Source organism: Eurytemora carolleeae, unplaced genomic scaffold, assembly GCF_000591075.1.
Source record: "Eurytemora carolleeae unplaced genomic scaffold, Eaff_2.0 scaffold527, whole genome shotgun sequence".
NCBI lineage: Eukaryota > Metazoa > Arthropoda > Copepoda > Calanoida > Temoridae > Eurytemora > Eurytemora carolleeae.
Window position 1 is genome coordinate 202,469 of NW_019396488.1, and position 20,192 is coordinate 222,660.

At 31.5% G+C, this 20,192-nt stretch overlaps 2 protein-coding genes across 2 annotated transcripts; both read right to left on the reverse strand.

Annotated features, from left to right (window-relative positions):
* Nucleotides 1–4,756: 4,756 nt before the first annotated feature.
* On the reverse strand, nt 4,757–7,123 carry LOC111704219 (rhombotin-1). Its single transcript, XM_023476372.1, has 4 exons — nt 7,040–7,123; nt 5,328–5,413; nt 5,157–5,261; nt 4,757–4,991 (listed from the first exon to the last, which is right to left on the reverse strand). The coding sequence occupies exons 2-4, from the start codon at nt 5,393–5,395 to the stop codon at nt 4,838–4,840; spliced, it is 327 nt and encodes a 108-aa protein (XP_023332140.1). The 5' UTR covers nt 5,396–5,413; nt 7,040–7,123; the 3' UTR covers nt 4,757–4,837.
* Nucleotides 5,904–11,366, reverse strand: LOC111704210 (uncharacterized; the record flags this gene model as incomplete). Its single annotated transcript, XM_023476363.1, has 4 exons — nt 5,904–5,912; nt 7,040–7,114; nt 9,030–9,195; nt 11,194–11,366. Coding segments are annotated over 4 exons (423 nt in total), but the record flags the coding sequence as incomplete, so codon positions are not given.
* Nucleotides 11,367–20,192: the final 8,826 nt, after the last annotated feature.

Genomic DNA, 20,192 nt, shown 5'->3' on the forward strand with positions numbered 1-20,192 from the left:
TTATCTATCTGAAAACTTTATAGTTTAGCAATCATCAAGATGCTATCTAGATTAAATATTGTTGTTATCTATCTGAAACCTTTATAGTTTAGCAATCATCAAGATGCTATCTAGATTATATATTGCTGTTATCTATCTGAAAACTTTATAGTTTAGCAATCATCCAGATGCTATGCATCATATTAAATTGTTAATCATATCAGTAGTTTAACCACAAGTGTCACTCGATTATTTCAAAATCTACAGAGATAACTTAATCTATCCATTTCTATTCTTGTATCTTCTGCATCAGTTTGTGAGTCACAGTTCAAAGTAATTGATTTTTAGATGGAAAATCTTTGCAAAGCAATTCCGTTGCCCGCAATTTCGCGCAATTCTGCGCAATTCCGCGAAGATTTAGTTGCTTTCTTGGTTGCAATTATAACGCAATTCCTTGCAATGATTTGGCGGAAGCAATAATTTGCGCGCAATTCCGCGACATTGCATGGTCGACAGAAAACATAGAATCATAATTTTTTTGTGTAGTTTGATCCTAAAACCCTAATATTTAAATAGTGGATTGGAAAAGAGATTGGAATTGGAATTGGGATTGGGATTTTAATGGGATTGGGATCGTTTATCATTAATATGATAGAGATTGGAAATGAAATCGGAATCAGAATTGTAAGCGGGTTTTTTTTATTGGGATTAAAATAAGGATTTTCCTGCAAATTTGAATCATTTATAAATTCCACAAATGTTTAAAAACTGAAAAATAAAAATGAATCTAATGATTAAAAAAATTCAATGATTAATAACTTATAATTAATTACCCTTTTCAGCTTGAAGTTTCAAACAGATGTTTTTTACTTGCAGCAGTGCATTGAAATAATGCAAATCATAAAAAAAAATATTATTTTAACATAAATGTTATCATTTTTTTAAAACCCTACTTTCAACCGTTTTCTAGACGTTTACTTGCCGATCTTCATCTTTATATATATAATGTTTATGTCAACAAAGTACCAGTGTATAAATATCGAGTGTTTTAAAAATCCAATTTAATTGTGTAAAGTAACTTTTCAAATTTTTTATTTGCTCAACGGATGAACAACATCGTTTGTATTAGAAAAAAATACAGATTTTTTATACAATGGACAGTCTCTTTTTTAATTTTGTGTAAAATTAAAAAAGAGAGTGTAAATTTTGCACAAAATTAAAAAAGAGACTGTACATTTTATACAAAATTAAAAAAGAGACTGTACATCTTATACAAAATTAAAAAAGAGACTGTACATTTTACATAAAATTAAAAAAGAGACTGTACATTTTACACAAAATTAAGAAAGACACTGTACATTTTACACAAAATTAAAAAAAAGAGACTGTACATTTTGCACAAAATTTAAAGAGACTGTACATTTTACACAAAATTAAAAAAGAGACTACATTTTACATAAAATTAAGAAAGAGACTGTACATTTTATACAAAATGAGACTGTACATTTTGCACAAAATTTAAAGAGACTGTACATTTTACACAAAATTAAAAAAGAGACTACATTTTACATAAAATTAAGAAAGAGACTCTACATCTTATACAAAATTAAAAAGAGACTGTACATTTTACATAAAATTAAAAAAGAGACTGTGTCTTTACACAAAATTAAATAGAGACTGTACATTTTACATAAAATTAAAAAAGAGACTGTACATTTTACACAAAATTAAAAACAAGACTGTATATTTCATACAAAATTAAAAAAGAGACTGTACATTTTACATAAAATTAAAAAAGAGACTGTGTATTTACACAAAATTAAAAAAGATACAGTACAGTTTAGTTAAAATCTAAAGAGACTATACATTTTACATAAAATTTAAAGAGACTGTAGATTTTACACAAAATTTAAAGAGACTGTACATTTTACATAAAATTGAAAGAGACTGTACATTTTACACAAAATTTAAAGAGACTGTACATTTTACACAAAATTTAAAGAGACTGTACATTTTACAACGGTTGAGTTCAGATCAATTATTGAAGTTCAGTGCCCGAATTTAAAGAATTTGAGCGGCGGTTTAAATTTAAGCTGCGGCTTAAATATGGTTGGTTTCACTTAAAATTGTTTCAAATGTTTCAAGATTTAAGCCGGCGCCGGGTTTTGTCGGATTTAAACCGCGACTTAAATTCTTTAAATTCCATCTCAGCTCAATTAGCACTGCAAACTAGCAGAAGGATAAGGTCTAAGGAATTGAGTATTTGGAACTAACTCAAACCTTATAATCCTTGTATATTTGCAACCTGATGGTGTAAACATTTCATATTTTAAACTTAAATTATTTTATATAACATACAGTGACTCCCACATGTATTAATACATAGAAAGAGTTTTTTTATAATGTCGTATTACATATGTAAGATCAAATGCCGCGGAAAAATGAGTTTAGCATTAATATATCAATTGCATTCATATTTCAGGGCTTTTAATTTAACTTGAATTAAAAATAAACAGAAGTTTCTTTAGAATTATCAAAAAACTTATAACGGTCTATGTATTCATATATCTGAAATTCACTGTATAAAGTTTGAAATATTTGAGGTCTACAACATTGAGTTGCAATGATAAAGGTATTTAAAAATCTGAGTTTGTGGCAAAGACTCATTTCCATTATGGAACATTTTGACCTCGCAGCTTTTTTAGTTTTGATTTCACGCACAAACATGAGATAGGCAAATATATTTGTTTGCAGAAATTAAATACCTCTTATATTTAGGAATGAAAACATGAGATAGGATTTCACGCACAAACATGAGATAGGCAAATATATTTGTTTGCAGAAATTAAATACCTCTTATATTTAGGAATGAAAACATGAGATAGACAAATATATTTGTTTGCAGAAATTAAATACCTCTTATATTTATGAATGAAAACATGAGATAGACAAATGTATTAGTTTGCATATTAGAAATTAAATAGCTCTTATATTTAGGAATGAAAACATGAGATAGGCAAATATATTTGTTTGCATATTAGAAATTAAATACCTCTTATATTTAGGAATGAAAACATATATACTAAAGTTTGATTTGTCAATGGTCGCCAATCCTCACAAAGTGTTCGATGGTCAATCTGTCTTCATGTCAAACAAGGTTAAATGTTCTTGAAGTATATTTTTGAAATCATATTTAGTAGATAAATAGTTTTATTGGATTGGAAATTTTGCTTTAATCTGTTTATCGAAATAATACGAAAATTTCGCGAAAAAATAACGCGAAAATTTCGCGAAAAAAATAACGCGAAAATTTCGAGAAAAAAAATTATTCGAAAATTTTCGCTTTTTCCGCGAAATTTCGCTTTATCTGTTTCGCGAAAAGCAATGGAAAATTTTCACATTTTTTCGGATTTTTTCGCGAAACGTTTTGTTCGCTGGAAACCCTCGTTGCAGTTTTGTCACAAAAATGTATAAGAAATTTGTTAATTTCTTTTTAACAACTATAGAGCTAAATACAAGTGCTTTATTGTAATAAAATCTATATGTCTGTAGGGCTAAAAATAGGATATGTACGAGTAAGTGAGCTTAAATCAAAGGCCAAGGCGTTGTGAAACTTTGAAGTGGACCCGGTCTTGAAAACTGGTGCAAATTTTCATAGTAGACTGAATCCATCGGAGATCCAAGCTATGACTTTAGATCACAATTCAACAAATAAAACCTAATTTTTTTTTGTATACTTGCTGCCGGCAGTACTGTTAGTTGAAAGATTGTTGAGTTATATACCAAAACTCTGTAAGTTGAAAGATTGTTGAGTTATAAGTTGAAAGATTGTTGAGTTATATACCAAAACTCTGTAAGTTGAAACATTGTTGAGTTATATACCAAAACTCTGTAAGTTGAAAGATTGTTGAGTTATATACCAAAACTCTGTAAGTTGAAAGATTGTTGAGTTATATACCAAAACTCTGTAAGTTGAAAGATTGTTGAGTTATAGATCAAAACGGGATTGATTTGAAATCAAAGAATCCAAACGCATATAGTTCTGAGTGAAAGGGAATCATTGAATGAGCAGCTTTGAATATAACTAGTAATAATTTTTTTTTTCTTAAATGACGAATATATTTTTAAATGCTTGATCTAAGTCTGCCTGGGTCCAAAGTTAATGAAAACCGAGAAGTTGAACTACATAGACTTGGTTGAACACCTTTTAGTTTTTTGTATGGCAGGTTCAGATTGAAAAGTGGTTTAACTAATTGTACGTAGTTCAACTACGTTTCCCTACTAATCAATTCAGGGCCACAAGGATGAACTGAAAACATATTAGAGCATTGAAACCCGCCGAGATTGACACGATAAAAATCTTCCAAAGAAAGGAGAAAAATTCGCAAACATTTTAACTAAACAGATATAAAAACATGCCAAAAAATTTGTACTGTGCAGTCCTACAATGTAGAAAAAAATTTAACCTTAAAAATATAACTTTATGTGATGAATTTTTTTATTGAGATAATTTTAAACTCAAAAAATGTTTTATACCAAAACAAAATTGGGAAATGTTAAAACTATCCTCAAGTAGTAGGCTGTGTGAAAATCTCTCTATTTAAAATTCAGTGATTGTGATGGACCAAACCTCTGTAGAGTAAAAAAGTAGATGTTAGTTCCACATTTATTGAAAATATATTTCGGTCTGGGTTGACCCTCGTCAGTTCTTGAGATTGTTTCTTCACAAAGATTAAAAACAAATCTCTCTTTGACAAAACTTACATTAAAACAACAATTAATATGATAAAATTTATTCAAAAGAAATAACTTTAAAACTTTATTTAAAACTTTCCCCGGCACCATGTTCACAAATTAACTACGTGGAGACTTGGGATCTGCTGTAAGGTTTTACGGAGGAGATTGGGGGTAGGGGAGTCCCAGGCTGGCTGGGGGGTAGGGGGGATCCATACATATTGGAGTGACCAGTCCCTTTGGAAATACCATCGGCAGTTCGCTTCAATTGCGCCAACCTATCGACAATACGTACAATAAAAACATATTTTTATTTAAAAAAACAGTACAATTAGTTTTTGATAGAAAATGATTTAGATTTTAATTTGAAACATTTTTTTGCTTCATTTTTTTGTGTTTTTTTTTGAAGGGGTGTGGGCGGGGGGAGGGGTTTAAAAATTGACCTGCTAGGATTTGAAGGTAGGGATGCAAAAACCATTCGTTCTGTATAATCTGGTAAACAGAGAATTCTATTGTCTACTAGATAATACTGATCCCCTACACAGAACCTAGATAATAATAAGAATAATAAATAATAATAATAATAATAATAATAATAATTATATCCATAATACCTATGACCACATTGTTGACACGCGAAGCACTCAAGATGATAAACATTTGTTTTTGCTCGCATCACCATTTCGAAAGCTGGAATTACCTGAACAACGATCAATTCTAAATTAAAAGGGAGTATATACGGTGATAACAACAAATGGTAAAATTGAAACGACAGTTCCTTTAAAGATAAAACTTAATAAGAAGTTTATCAGGAGAGAGATCTGAGAACCCAGACCGCCATCGGGTAAGCTATTCAACTATTGACGAAATCTCAAGAGTGGAATGTTTGATAAACAACTGTACTCTTTCTTACGGTTTGGTTTATCTGCACTCTGCAGGGCTAAAAAAAAACAAATCGCAAACATCCTTTGGATATGACGACAATATTTTCCTTAAAGTTGCTTAAATAATGGTGTATAGCACACAATTGTGAATTTGGCAAATAGCTTTGTAAATGGGTCGTCACTTCAGAATTCGTTTACTATCCCTTTAATGTAATTTTCTTTATTTCTCGTAATTATCTTCCAGAATAGTTTACTTTGCCTTTAATGTAATTTTCTTTATTTCTCGTAATTATCTTCCAGAATAGTTTACTGTCCCTTTAATATAATTTTCTTTATTTCTCGTAATTATCTTCCAGAATAGTTTACTGTCCCTTTAATATAATTTTCTTTATTTCTCGTAATTATCCTCCAGAATAGTTTACTTTCCCTTTAATGTAATTTTCTTTATTTCTGGTAATTGTCTTCCAAAATAGTTTACAGTCCCTTTACTTTAATTTTCTTTATTTCTCGTAATTATCTTCCAGAATAGTTTACTATCCCTTTAACGTAATTTTCTTTATTTCTCGTAATTATCTTTCAGAATAGTTTACTATCTCTTTCATGTAATTTTCTTTATTTCTTGTAATTATCTTCCAGTATTGTTTACTGTCTCTTTAATGTAATTTTCTTTATTTCTCGTAATTATCTTTCAGAATAGTTTGCTATCCATTTAATGTAATTTTCTTTATTTCTCGTAATTATCTTCCAGAATAGTTGGCTAATTAAATTTTTAAATAAAAACATAATTGCATGCCGTTTAACAAACTAGAAAATCAAGCAACAAATTAAAACAAGAAATAAAATGTAAAAAATTTAATTAAGTTAAATTAAGCCTCAATTAAATGTTTAAGATGTGGTTCTCCTTTAAATTAAAGCATTTAACAAATAATATTTAAGTTTAATATTTTAATTTTACTACTATTTAGAAGTATAACAAAAATATTATAAAATTATGTCGCTTGTAACTAGATAAACGCCAAAACAGCTAAAATGACCAAACCCCTATTTTTTGTGGTAACTTAGATCTTAGAGTTGGGCATTATTAGTTTTCGTATTTTTAGATATTATTAAATACAAAATTCTGACTCTGATAAAAAGTAAAAGCATGAACCAAGCAAACTTTAACGCTCGCTCGATGTGAAATCAGGCTTGTTAAACAACGATGTGAAAAATCAGGCTTGTTAAACAACGACGTGAAAAATCAGGCTTGTTAAACAACGTTGTGAAAAATCAGACTTATTTAAGAAAAAAACCACATGTTGGAAACAAAAAAGGGGTTTATCCAAGAATAAAAATAAACGAAGGAATGCCGCAACATATTCTAAGAAGACGACATTGCAGATAAATAGATTATCATCTTTTGTGGGACACCGGCACCCAGCACCCTGTCTGTTATAGTTTACCTTATTGCAGGCTGAACAATACCCAGTTGAACCAAATAACCGAAGATAGTCCCTTTTACATAGCAACAGGTTTCCCTAAAATAAAACAACAAATACAATGTTTTTATCATGCTTTTTCTTCTTGTATACTTTCAAGAACTAGACTTAAAAAATATTATAACACTTCTTTTTACAATTATTTTAAGACTACAAAACCAGTACTTTTTCCCTCACTTTTCATATCTTATAAATTTTCTACTTTTTCAAATTAATATTTCAAATTAATTTATTTCAAGCTAATATTTCAAATTAATATTTCAAGTTAATATTTCAAACTAATATTTCAAACTAATATTTCAAATTAAATATCGGTTTTATCTTCTCTCTCAATTCTTTGAAGACTTTTTAATCGAATAAAACTAATTGAACGTTTATAGATTATAGATTTATAGAATCAATTTCTTCATTTAAATTCATTTTCTAACTGGTTTAGAGGGGGGGGGGACGAATTTAACATGATTATACGATAAGAACCAGAAAACTGTGGAATAGGAAGACGACCTTAACCCAATAGTGTTTTTTGATGTTGTAACAAAGCAAATAGTTTTACTAGTAACCTTCATCTAATGTTGGGAACCTTTGCATTGCGAATATCGAGATCAATGGTTAATCTTAATTATTTTAAATCTGTAGATTAATTTAATCTTTATTCGATATCCTGCAGTGACATTGTACCCTAAAGGGAAAACTGAATTGAAGAAATTAAGTATTGATCCTCAAAAATATTGCTTACAGTGGATATCGAGATCAAGCGATCGAGATTATGGTTTTTCTACAGTGAAACCCTTAATAACGAATACATCGGAAGAATTTATCAAATGTCGTCTTGACAATTTTTCAATGAGTTTTATACTATATTTCAAAAATTTCAGTATTTGCCAGAATAAATAAATAGCCATAAATATGTGGAAACAATTTTTAAGAGTTCCATATAATCATTTAATTAAAAAACTAAATATATGCAACNTTTCATTATTATTATTATTATTTTTACTCTATTATGAGAGAATTATTATCCCGTGTTTTTCATAATTATCAGCCTTGTTTATCATGACTTCAAATAATTTACAAATATTTTGAAAGTGTTAGCACTACAGCTGACCATGGGAGAAGTTGAAATGTGCTTTATGCACATATTTCTTTCTGCGCATAAAGCTATATAACCAACAAATTAAGCCAATTTTTGCTTATGCATTTATTGTTCTTGTATGTACACGTTCTATTTAGCTCTCAATGTGAATTAACCAATATTTGGTCAAGTAAAAATATACAATCATCATTTTTTTTGTACAATTTGGTAAATTCGAAAAACCTAATATTTGAGTAGTGAGTCGTAATTTTCCAATTTTTTAATCATTTAAGGAATTTAATTGTAATCTTCGTCTTCCTTGTAAACATATACGCACAAATTGAAGGTGCAGTCACTGTTAACGCGGTTTCCGCGCACGCAACAATGGCGGATTTATTGTCAAAAATACCGGTTTAAAGAATTAAAGATATTTTATTTACCCGACCTGTCTCTACCCTTACCACTCCTCATTCATATTTCCAAGGAAGTAAAATTTTGGGTAGAGGTTGAATGGCCGGAGGGGGGGGGATGGGAAGAGGGAAAATGGAAGAAGGATGACTATACGAGAAGTGAGGGTAGGGAAGGGTACCTAGTTAGAGGAAAGGAAGTAATGGTTTGGAGGAGGGATGAAAGGAATGTAAAGGATGGCTAGGAGGAGGGAAAGAAGGAGGAGGGCAGGAAGGAATGGAAATGATGGCTAGGAGGAGGGCAGGAAGGAATGGAAAGGATTGCTAGGAGGAGGGCAGGAAGGAATGGAAAGGATGGCTAGGAGGAGGGCAGGAAGGAATGGAAAGGATGGCTAGGAGGAGGGCAGACCCGCCAAAATATCTTTTTACACCACTGGGACGTTGAACTCCTTAAACCAAGGTACCTAAAACTAACCTTTAAAAGAAATTTATCATGAATTTTATTTCCACACCCAGCGCACTCTTTTCTCTCCTGTTCATCTGATCTACAGGATCCTCCCTCCATCCTGATAAACTCCTCTCTTTTCCCCTCCTTCCCTTCCTTCTCATCCAGACCTCCCAGAATCATGAGTTTACTCAACCTGTAGGGAAAAAAAACAATTAAATTTCATCTTTTAAGGGACTGCAGATAAAATTTTGAATGACTCTTCATCGTGGAAGAGGTATTTTCAATTCATAAATGTACCCTTGAAACATCTGGTTGGTCATCTTATTATCATGTATGTAATTATTATGCAATATCATTTAGGTACAGGGTGTCCCAAAAAACATGGGAATTCAGTGACGAATTCGATATCGTCTTTTTAAATAATTCTTTGATTAATAATAGCTATGATCTAAAATCTAATCTAATATACCACTAGAAAATATATTACTTAGACATGGAAAACCTAATTCAACCTTTAGATAATTAGATTAGAAAAGTTTAAATATCTAAAGACGTAATTAATTCCAAGTAATCCTAAATTCTAGAATGGCTTGTCCGATTAATTACTGCACCTTTAAATATTTCTCTGATTAGAAATGATTGAGATATTCTCGGTTTTCTCACTAAAAGTTCAACAATTCAAAAAACCCAATAATATCTTTCTCATTGTTACTCAGAGGACTGTTTAAAGGTTAGCCTTTTTAATCAATATCATGCAACTCTTTAAACAAAGGACCGCTTGAAAATTAAGTCTACAGTCCCTTTAAACAAAGAGTTGCTTGAAAATTACGTCTACAGTCCCTTTAAACAAAGAGTTGCTTGAAAATTACGTCTACAGACCCTTTAAACAAAGGGTCACTTGAAAATTACGTCTACAGTCTCTTTAAACAAAGAGTCGCTTGAAAATTACGTCTACAGTCCCTTTAAACAAAGGGTCACTTAAAATTACGTCTACAATCCCTTTAAACAAAGGGTCTTTTGAAAATTACGTCTACAGTCCCTTTAAACAAAGGGTCACTTGAATATTACGTCTTACAGCCCCTTTAAACAAAGAGTCGCTTGAAAATTACTTAAACAGTCCCTTTAAACAAAGAGTCGCTTGCAAATTAACGTCTACAGTCCCTTTAAACAAAGGGTCGCTTGAAAATTAGGTCTACAGTCCCTTTAAACAAAGAGTCGCTTGAAAATTACGTCTACAGTCCCTTTAAACAAAGGGTCGCTTGAAAATTACGTCTACAGTCCCTTTAAACACCAAGCTGTCGGTAATACAAGGCTAATTGGAAAGTATTGCATTAATATTTACATTACACAGAATTCATACAGTGAAGCCCTTAATAACGAATACATCGGAAGAATTTATCAAATGTCGTCTTGACAATTTTTCAATGAGTTTTATACTATATTACGTAAATTTCAGTATTTGAGAAAATAAATAAATAGCCATGAATATGCGGGAACAGTTTTAAAGAGTTCCATATAATCAATTAATTAAAAAACTAAATATCTGCAACATTCCATTATCAGAAAGTGAAGAATACGACATTTGATGAATTCTTTCGATGTCTTCCTTATTAAGGGTTTCACTTTATAATACAGGGTGTTATAAAATGGACAAAAAACAGGAAAAAGTACAAAAATGGACGACATTGTTTTCTTTTCAAGAATATAAAAAAAATTGCCCTACTAAAAATACGATCTTTTTAAATACCCTATATACTTAAATGCCTTGAAATAGAAAAATAGTTTTATAGAAAAAAATAAATACGTGGCCATTTGTATTGCCTTTTTTTTTGGTTTCCTGATGTTTTTTTGAGTTAACTGAGAAAATTTTAAATTACAGCAAATCGAAACATTTTGATGCCTGAAAATTATCTAAATGGTTTATTCAAATCAAAATGTTTGAATTTCTCTGATTTGTCATCTATGGCATTGTGAGATTGAGGATAAAAAAGTTGTTTTATTATTGAAAAGTGTCGGGAAATAGATATAAAATTCATCATGTAAGAAATTGAAAACTTAACCCTTTTATGTACATTAAGATAACAATTGCAGATAAAATAAGAAATCCAAATGAGAAGTGACTGCTTTAAAAATCTAATCTAAGGGGGGGGGGGAAATCCTGAAACATGCCCTTTTGTTAAAAGAGACTCACTGACGTGGAAGAGACAGGGAAGGTTTACTCCAGAAGCAGTTCTCCACCAAGCACAGAGGATAATCTGAGACTGCAGGATGGATTTCTATAATTCTGGAATGTAATCGGAGAATCGGAGAACGGAGAACGGAGGGAGGTGTGTGCCGGGGAGGAGACGTATATTGGGTTAATTTCTCAACTCAACGAGATTTCTGAATACTGTCTAATAGACTGTATTATCTACAGGGTGTATCTAAATACTGTCCAATATACTGTATTATCTACATGGTATATCTGAATACAGCCTAGATAATTGTATTATTTACAGGGTGTATCTGAATACAGTCTAATAGACTGTATTATCAACAGGATGTATCTGAATACTGTCTAATAAACTGTATTAACTAAAGGTGTATCTGAATGCAGTCTAGAGAACTGGATCATCTACAAGGTATGTCTGAATACAGTCTAGAGAACTGTATTATCTACAGGGTATGTCTGAATACAGTCTAGAGCATTGTATTATCTACAGGGTATGTCTGAATACAGTCTAGAGAACTGTATCTACAGGGGTATGTCTGAATCAGTCTAGAGAACTGTATTATCTACAGGGTGTATCTGAATACAGTTCAGAGAACTGTATTATCTACAGGGTGTATCTGAATACAGTCTAGAGAACTGTATTATCTACAGCGTATGTTTGAATACAGTCTAGAAAACTGTGTTGTCTACAGGGTATGTCTGAATACAGTCTAGAGAACTGTATTATCTACAGGGTGTATCTTAATACAGTCTAGAGAACTGTATTATCCACAGGGGTGTATCTGAATACAGTCTAGAGAATTGTATTATCTACAAGGTATGTCTGAATACAGTCTAGAAAACTGTATTGTCTACAGGGTGTGTCTGAATACAGTCTAGAGAACTGTATTATCTACTGGGTGTATCTAAATGCAGCCTAATAGACAGCATTATCTATAGGATGTTTCTGAATACTGTCTAATATACTGTATTATCTACAGGGTTTATCTGAATACAGCCTAGAGAATTGTATTATCTACAAGGTGTATCTGAATACCGGCTAGAATAGACAGTATTATCTACAGGGTGTATCTGAATATTATCTAATAGACTATATTATCGATACAGGGTGTCACTGAATTATATCTAACATTAAGACACACCCTGTATCTATATATACCTATATATTTAAGATTACTGAATGGTCCATATGGTCTTGTATGTATAATTATATATATATAGTATCAGCATCCACTTCTTGATTGAGTTGGTGTAAATACACACTAACTAATCACATAAGACTTAAGTCGAGCCTAAGATCTCGCAGCTGTCAATCACGTGACACAAGATGTCGTCAGAGTTGGGTCGAAGATTGGGTCTTAAAGTCGGGTTTAAGGAATTACGGCTCGAGCCGAAGCTTTTAAATCGCGGGCTCAGCTTAGTTATATTATACTAATCTGAATTAAACGTTTACAGGAACTGTAGACGTAATTCTAAATAATGCTTATATGTCCACTTTCAGCCTTTTTCGGAATAAAAATTATTTAGTTTTTTTCTATCTGAAAATTGAATTTTGTCGATTGCGGTTCTTTATAAATGTGACTTGTGGGATAATGCAGCGGAAACAAGGCATGGAAATTGAAAAACTTTGAAGAAAAATCTTTCTATAATAAAATTCTCGATTTAATTAGTCTTTTTATAATTTGATTGTTATACGAGGTGTGTTTGATCAAGAATGCGAATTATATTAAAATTTCTTTATTTATTGGAGAATTTCCGTGATTAATAGCTTCACCCCCTGATTAGTCTAGGCTGGGGTAAATTAGAGATGCTCTAAAACAATTGAAGAAGTTATATCCTGAAATACCTGAAAACTATTTTCAATCCAGACGGTAGGGATAACTTGCTGACGGAGATATTCTTTTCTTTCCTATTTGAAAGATTTTCAATTGAAGCTTTCCTGCAAAAGTGAAATCGGATTTTGCATAAGAAGAAAAATTTACATAATTTATTTTCTTTTATTATTCTCATTATTATGTAAACAGTCCCTTTAATAAAAGGACTGCTGACTTGGTGGAAAAACACTTTTTTAAACGTCGGCCTTTCTGGCTTTACCTGTAAATATAGCTTGTATATGGTTTACTTGCATATATGCATGTAGTGGGTTCCAGTATAAAAGGTGGAATTACAAAAGGTATGAACGATCAGAAGGTAGAATGATCAAAAGGTAGAACGATCAAAATGTAGAACGATCAAAAGGTAAAACGATCAAAAGGTAGACGATCAGAAGGTAGAACGATCAAAAGGTAGAATCATCAAATGGTAGAACGATCTAAAGGTAGAACGATCAAAAGGTAGAACGATCAAAAGGTAGAACGATCAAAAGGTAGAACGATCTAAAGGTAGAACGATCAAAAGGTAGAATCATCAAATGGTAGAATGATCTAAAGGTAGAACGATCAAAAGGTAGAATCATCAAAAGGTAGAACGATCAAAAGGTAGAACGATCAGAAGGTAGAACGATCAAAAGGTAGAACGATCAAAATGTAGAACGATCAAAAGGTAGAACGATCAAAAGGTAAGTAATTCTACCTTTTGTAATTAGAACTTTTGTAATTCTACCTTTTGTAATGCTACCCTTTGTAATTAGACCTTTTGTAATTCTACCTTTTGTAATTCTATCTTTTGTAATTAGACCTTTTGTAATTCTAACTTTTGTAATTTTACCTTTAGTAATTCTACCTTTTGTAATTAGAACTTTTGTAATTCTACCTTTTGTAATTCTACTTTTTGTAATTCTAACTTTTGTAAATTTTACCTTTAGTAATTCTACCCTTTGTAATTAGACCTTTTGTAATTCTACCTTTTGTCGTTCCACCTTTAGTAATTCTAACTTTTGAAATTTTCCCTTTTATAATTCTACCCTTTGTAATTCTACCTTTTGTAATTCTACCTTTTGTAATTCTACCTTTTGTAATTCTACCTTTTGTAATTCTAACTTTTGTAAATTTTACCTTTAGTAATTCTACCCTTTGTAATTAGACCTTTTGTAATTCTACCTTTTGTAATTCTACCTATTGTAATTAGACCTTTTGTAATTTTACCTTTTGTAATTCTACCTTTTGTAATTTTACCTTTTGTAATTCTACCTTTTGTAATTATATCTTTTGTAATTCTATCTTTTGTAATTCTACCTGTTGTAATTATACCTTTTGCATGTTCTACCTTTTGTATGTTCTACCTTTTTTAATTCTATCTTTTGTAATTCTCCCTTTTGTAATTCTACCTTTTGTAATTCTCCCTTTTGTAATTCTCCCTTTTGTAATTCTACCTTTTGTAATTCAACCTTTTGTAATTCTACCTTTTGTCGTTCTACCTTTTGTAATTCTCCCTTTTGTAATTCTACCTTTTTGTAATTCTACCTTTTGTAATTCTAACTTTTGTAATTAGACCTTTTGTAATTCTACGTTTTGTAATTCTAACTTTTGTAAATTTTACCTTTAGTAATTCTACCTTTTAAAATTAGAACTTTTGTAATTCTACCTTTTGTAATTCTACCTTTTGTAATTCTACCTTTTGTAATTCTACCCTTTGTAATTCTACCTTTTGTCATTCAACCTTTTGTAATTTTACCTTTTGTAATTCTACCTTTTGTAATTCTATCTTTTGCAATTCTACCTTTTGTAATTTTACCTTTTGTAATTCTACCTTTTGTAATTATATCTTTTGTTATTCTATCTTTTGTAATTCTACCTTTTGTAATTCAACCTTTTGTAATTCTACCTTTTGTTGTTCTACCTTTAGTAATTCTAACTTTTGTAATTCTCCCTTTTGTAATTCTAACTTTTTGTAATTCTACCTTTTGTATTGGAGCCCTGCAGTGGGTATTATTTGTTAATTAGGTATACACAGATAATTAGAAGGTTACAACTACTAGATAACAAAGATGTATTCATAGAGTATTGAACGCCTGTAGAGTACCCACAGAGTTTTAAATTTTTTTAGAGGATCAACAGATTACAACAAATAATTTAAATATCTCGAGTATCAACAGCCTTTGGAACAAAATAAGGGTATCCACAGAGTATGTAGTGTTTTTAATGCATCCACAGAGTTTGAGAAAAAATTAGGGTGTAACGAATGTAATATGGTTATACACAGAGTAAGACACATGATAAGAGTATTCCCAGAGTGTGGCAGGTGGTAATTTAAAGCTTTATTTTCCATGTCGTGTGGTTAGCTTGTCCATAGATATCTTCTCAATGTTGGATACTGTGTGATGAGCTTCTCTATAGATATCTTCTAAATGTTGTATGTCGTGTGGTTAACTTCTCTACAGATATCTTCCCTATGTTGTATGTCGTGTGGTTAGTTTAATTATAAAAACAATGGCCTGGTCATAACTTTATCTCCTGGCCAAAATAAACCGTTTATAATATATCTAATCGCAAATATAAATATTATGAATAGTCAAAACGTGTAAACCCGAACCTGAACCTGAACCTGAACCTAAACCTGAACCTGAACCTGAACATAAACCTGAACCTGAACCTGAACCTGAACCTGAACCTTAAAATGAACCTGAACCTAAAAATGGACCTGAAACTGAACCTGAAATCGAACATAAATCTAAACTTGGACCACACAAAATGAATTTCTTTTTTGTGGTGCGGTGAATGGTGATATAGGAAAAAATTTCAGGAAACAATTAACTTTGTTCTAGTTAGACTCCGTCCCCACTTTTAAATGGGTGTTGGTCCTAAAAAAAGCTAGTTAATGTAAGGAACCACACTGCAAAAAGTGTTTTTTTATTTCCCCCATAAAATATTAATTCATGTCTTTGTAAATCCGATAACGACCTCAAGGGGTAGCGAAGGGAACATGCCCAAGGGGTATTGAAGGGAATGACCCCAAGGGGTACCAAAGGGAAAAAGGGAGGGGGAACGAAACTTTGATTTTGGGGGATTTTGGCAATGGCGTGCTAAAATTCTTGAGACTGTCTGTAGGCAAAAAGTAAATATTTAGAATTCTAAATCAATAATTTGCATTTTATCTGCATATCATTTTGTTCCGCTGTAACAAATAGAGGCTAATAGTAAATTACGTTGTATGTTGTTCAACTAGCTAAATGTGATCATTATTAAATTTGTAAATCATGTATTGCGATTAACCCGTTCAATGCACATAGATATATAAATAACTCCGTCACACCCATATTGTATTGTTTAACTACGTTATATATAACAGCGCATGTGTAATTCCGCTGTTAATGACCCAATTCATATCTAATCTGAGGAAATATAGCAGTTGATATAGAAACTCTGTTTTGATTGCAGTGTTGAGAGTAATTATGGTTTTTGTTGAAACGTAACAATAGATCGCTATTGTCAAAGCAAATAGATCGCGCCCAGTGTTAGTGGCGTTGATAATTCATGGGATTGTAGCAGTTTGGATTGTGTCCTGTTTGAGACATTGATCCATAGATGGCTATTGTCCAGTTAACATAGCAAACAAGATCGCGCCCATTGTTAGTGGCGTTGATAGTTCAAGGGATTGTAGTCGTGTGGATTGTGTCCTGTTTGAAACATTGATCAATTGATTGCTAGTGTACGTAATGACACCAATAGCTTAGTGCAACTTAACTATACCTGGATAGATACTGGTTCGAAAAATTGTTATGGAGTAGGCGTTTACTACACCGCTGTGCAACTTTAAAATCGTCATATCAAAATCTTCAAAAAGCATCTTGAAATTGAAAAGTCAAACCGCGGAGGCATATTAGGATATATTTAATTGTGTTTAAGACCTTTATCTAATAAAAAAGGTTCTCTATGATAAAAAGATTCAACTAAAAGTGCATTCCCAATCTCTTTTAATATCTTACTTAATTAACATACAATGTCAAATCCTAGATTTTTTTGATTGCACAATTAAGCATAATTATCCTACATCATTAAATTATGTCAATGAAGTAAAAAGTTTTAATCACCCGTAATATCAAATATAAATTTGAATTAAACTGAAACAATTAGCCATTAATGAATTAGCAAAGATATTAATAATTATGGGTGTATAAAAACATGCAAAATTCAAAGTAACGGGTAGATGAAAGGATATGTAACGGGTACATGAAAGGATAAGTAAAGGGTACATGAAAGGATAAGTAACACGTACATGTAAGGATAAGTAAAGGGTACATGAAAGGATAAGTAAAGTGTACATGAAAGGATAAGTAACACGTACATGTAAGGATAAGTAAAGGGTACATGAAAGGATAGGTAACGCGTACATGTAAGGATAAGTAAAGGGTACATGTAAGAGTAAGTATCGCACAAATTTAAAAATACTTTTTCTACAAATATGAAGATGTGATACATTAAAGATAATAAAAATCTATTTTTCAAGGGCTTTTAAAAGAAGAAAATTTCATAGCTGTCAAATAACACAAACTTGTACCATTTACAATTTGTTTACCGTCCTCTACCCTACCCTAAATGCATAAAACACTTTTTTTCTCGTTTTTTTCGTGATAGGGTTAATATGAAAGTAAAAGTTAAAGGTAAATGAAAGTTAAATAAAAAAGTATCAAAGAAAAAAATAGAAAATAAAAGGTAATGTAGAAGTAAAGGGTTACTGAAAAGACTGGAGAGGGGTAAAGGACTTAATATGGGAGCTTTTGGGCAGGGGCGTACGAGGGGGGCCGGCCCTTCTGACCCATACTTTAAAATCTCACTTTCACTAAAAAAGTTTCATTAAAAAGCTTTAATCAATACTGCCTTCAGTGTAAATATATCTTTGATATCATTATTTATAATCATATAATATGTATTGTTTCTATGAAAATATAGATAATTGTTAAGAAACGTTTCCCTCTCTATTTTTCACCCATTGAAGCTTACACCACAGTATTAATTGAGGAAGTGTCTGATGAGTCCACTTAAGAAAATGACATAAATAATTTATTAACACTTGTTATATGAAAGTGTTTATATGATCGAATAGTTAAAAAAGGCATCAATAACTGATAGCGCCGATTGAAGGATTCATAACTCTGATTGGATAATGAGATAGATAGAAAGATAGATGTTACCGCCATACTATTTCTGTTGGTTCAGATAGACAACAAACACATGACTGAACCCTGATTGGATCAGGCGCTAATGGACTCGGCATACAGAAGTGTATAGGTGGATTTAGTTTCTTTGTAAAATAATCTATATATTTTACATTACCCTAAATGAACAGTTGGCACTGCCCGATTCACAACGGTTCCCTGAAAAGTTTTGTCTATTGTAGTTTGAATTAGATATTAATGTTATAATTTTGAAAACTGACTGTGGTTTCTCAACAAAAGTTACTACAGCGCATTTCTACCACAGGACAACAAATAGAAATTATTAGAACAAAACGCTTGAATCCTAGAAAACGACAATATCTTCCACATTATTGATCATAAAGGTTTCAATGATACCGTTGTGAATCAGGCATTGTCATCTTTGAACGTAGGGTCACTTAAAATTACGCTTACAGTTCCTTTAAGAAAAATACGGGGCTCAAATGAGATATGAAATTGATTATGATATCTCTGATCAAATAATGCATAAAACATATGCAATTTCCGTCAAAAGGAGGAATTTATTGGACTGGAGAAAACTGGAATCCAGTTTTTAATAATTCAATCTGTTCTATAGTTGTTTCTGTTGTTAATATTTTTATCCCTGTTTGTTTTCATGTTAACCAGAGTTATTCCCAGGGAGTAAGGAATAGAAGGGAGATATAACTGACGCGGTTCGCCCTACCATATGATTATACATGCTTTGCAGACGGTACTCCATTTGAATAAGAAATATTTGTCTGATGTACAATTACTGCGTATACAATAACCTATTCTGAATATTTCTTATACAAATGGAGTACTCGTCTGCAAAGCATGTATAATCATATGGTAGGGCGAACCGCGTCAGTTATATCTCCCTTCTATTCCTTACTCCCTGGTTATTCCTCACCAGTGCAGAGTTACAGAAACCTTTGTAACAGTAACTGTTGTCTTCACGTAAAAATGTTTAAAAACTAGTTAAAGTTCAATATAAACATAATCTTACAATAATTTATAGTATGACCATATAGTTTGATAGAATAGCGTTTTTTCTTTACTAGCATATTAGCTGTTAGCGTTTTCTGAGTGTAGCATTATATGAGGTAGCACTTTATCCATGTACCGCTTTATGAATGTAGCGTTTTATGAGTGTAGCATTATATGAGGTAGCACTTTATCTATGTAGCGCTTTATGAGAGTAGCGTTTTCTGACTGTAGCATTTTATGAGGTAGCACTTTATCCATGTAGCGCTTTATGAATGTAGCGTTTTCTGAGTGTAGCATTATATGAGGTAGCACTTTATCTATGTAGCGCTTTATGACTGTAGCGTTTTCTGACTGTAGCATTTTATGAGGTAGCACTTTATCCACGTAGCGCTTTATGAATGTAGCGTTTTCTGAGTGTAGCATTATATGAGGTAGCACTTTATCTATGTAGCGCTTTATGACTGTGGCGTTTTTCTAGAATGATCTTAATCCCATCCCTAATCCTGGCAAATCCATAGTTATCAGTTAATCCTTAGATCGTTTTTAAACAAATCCCAACCCTACTCTCTTATCACTAGAATTACATCATTTCCTTCTTAACATATTTCGACAAAAACTTTAGCATCATCAGACTTCGTCGTATAATATCAGTTAATACTAGACTGACATCTTTGGCACAATTTCATACTCTGACACTATAAATATAGATCTATTTTTTAACATGCATTTCTGTGACTTAAGAATGTTGAATCAGTATGAGTTTGGTATACCCTTCTATAGCAAACTCATACTGATTCAACATTCTTAAGTCACAGAAATGCATGTTAAAAAATAGATCTATATTTATAGTGTCAGAGTATGAAATTGTGCCAAAGATGTCAGTCTAGTATTAACTGATATTATACGACGAAGTCTG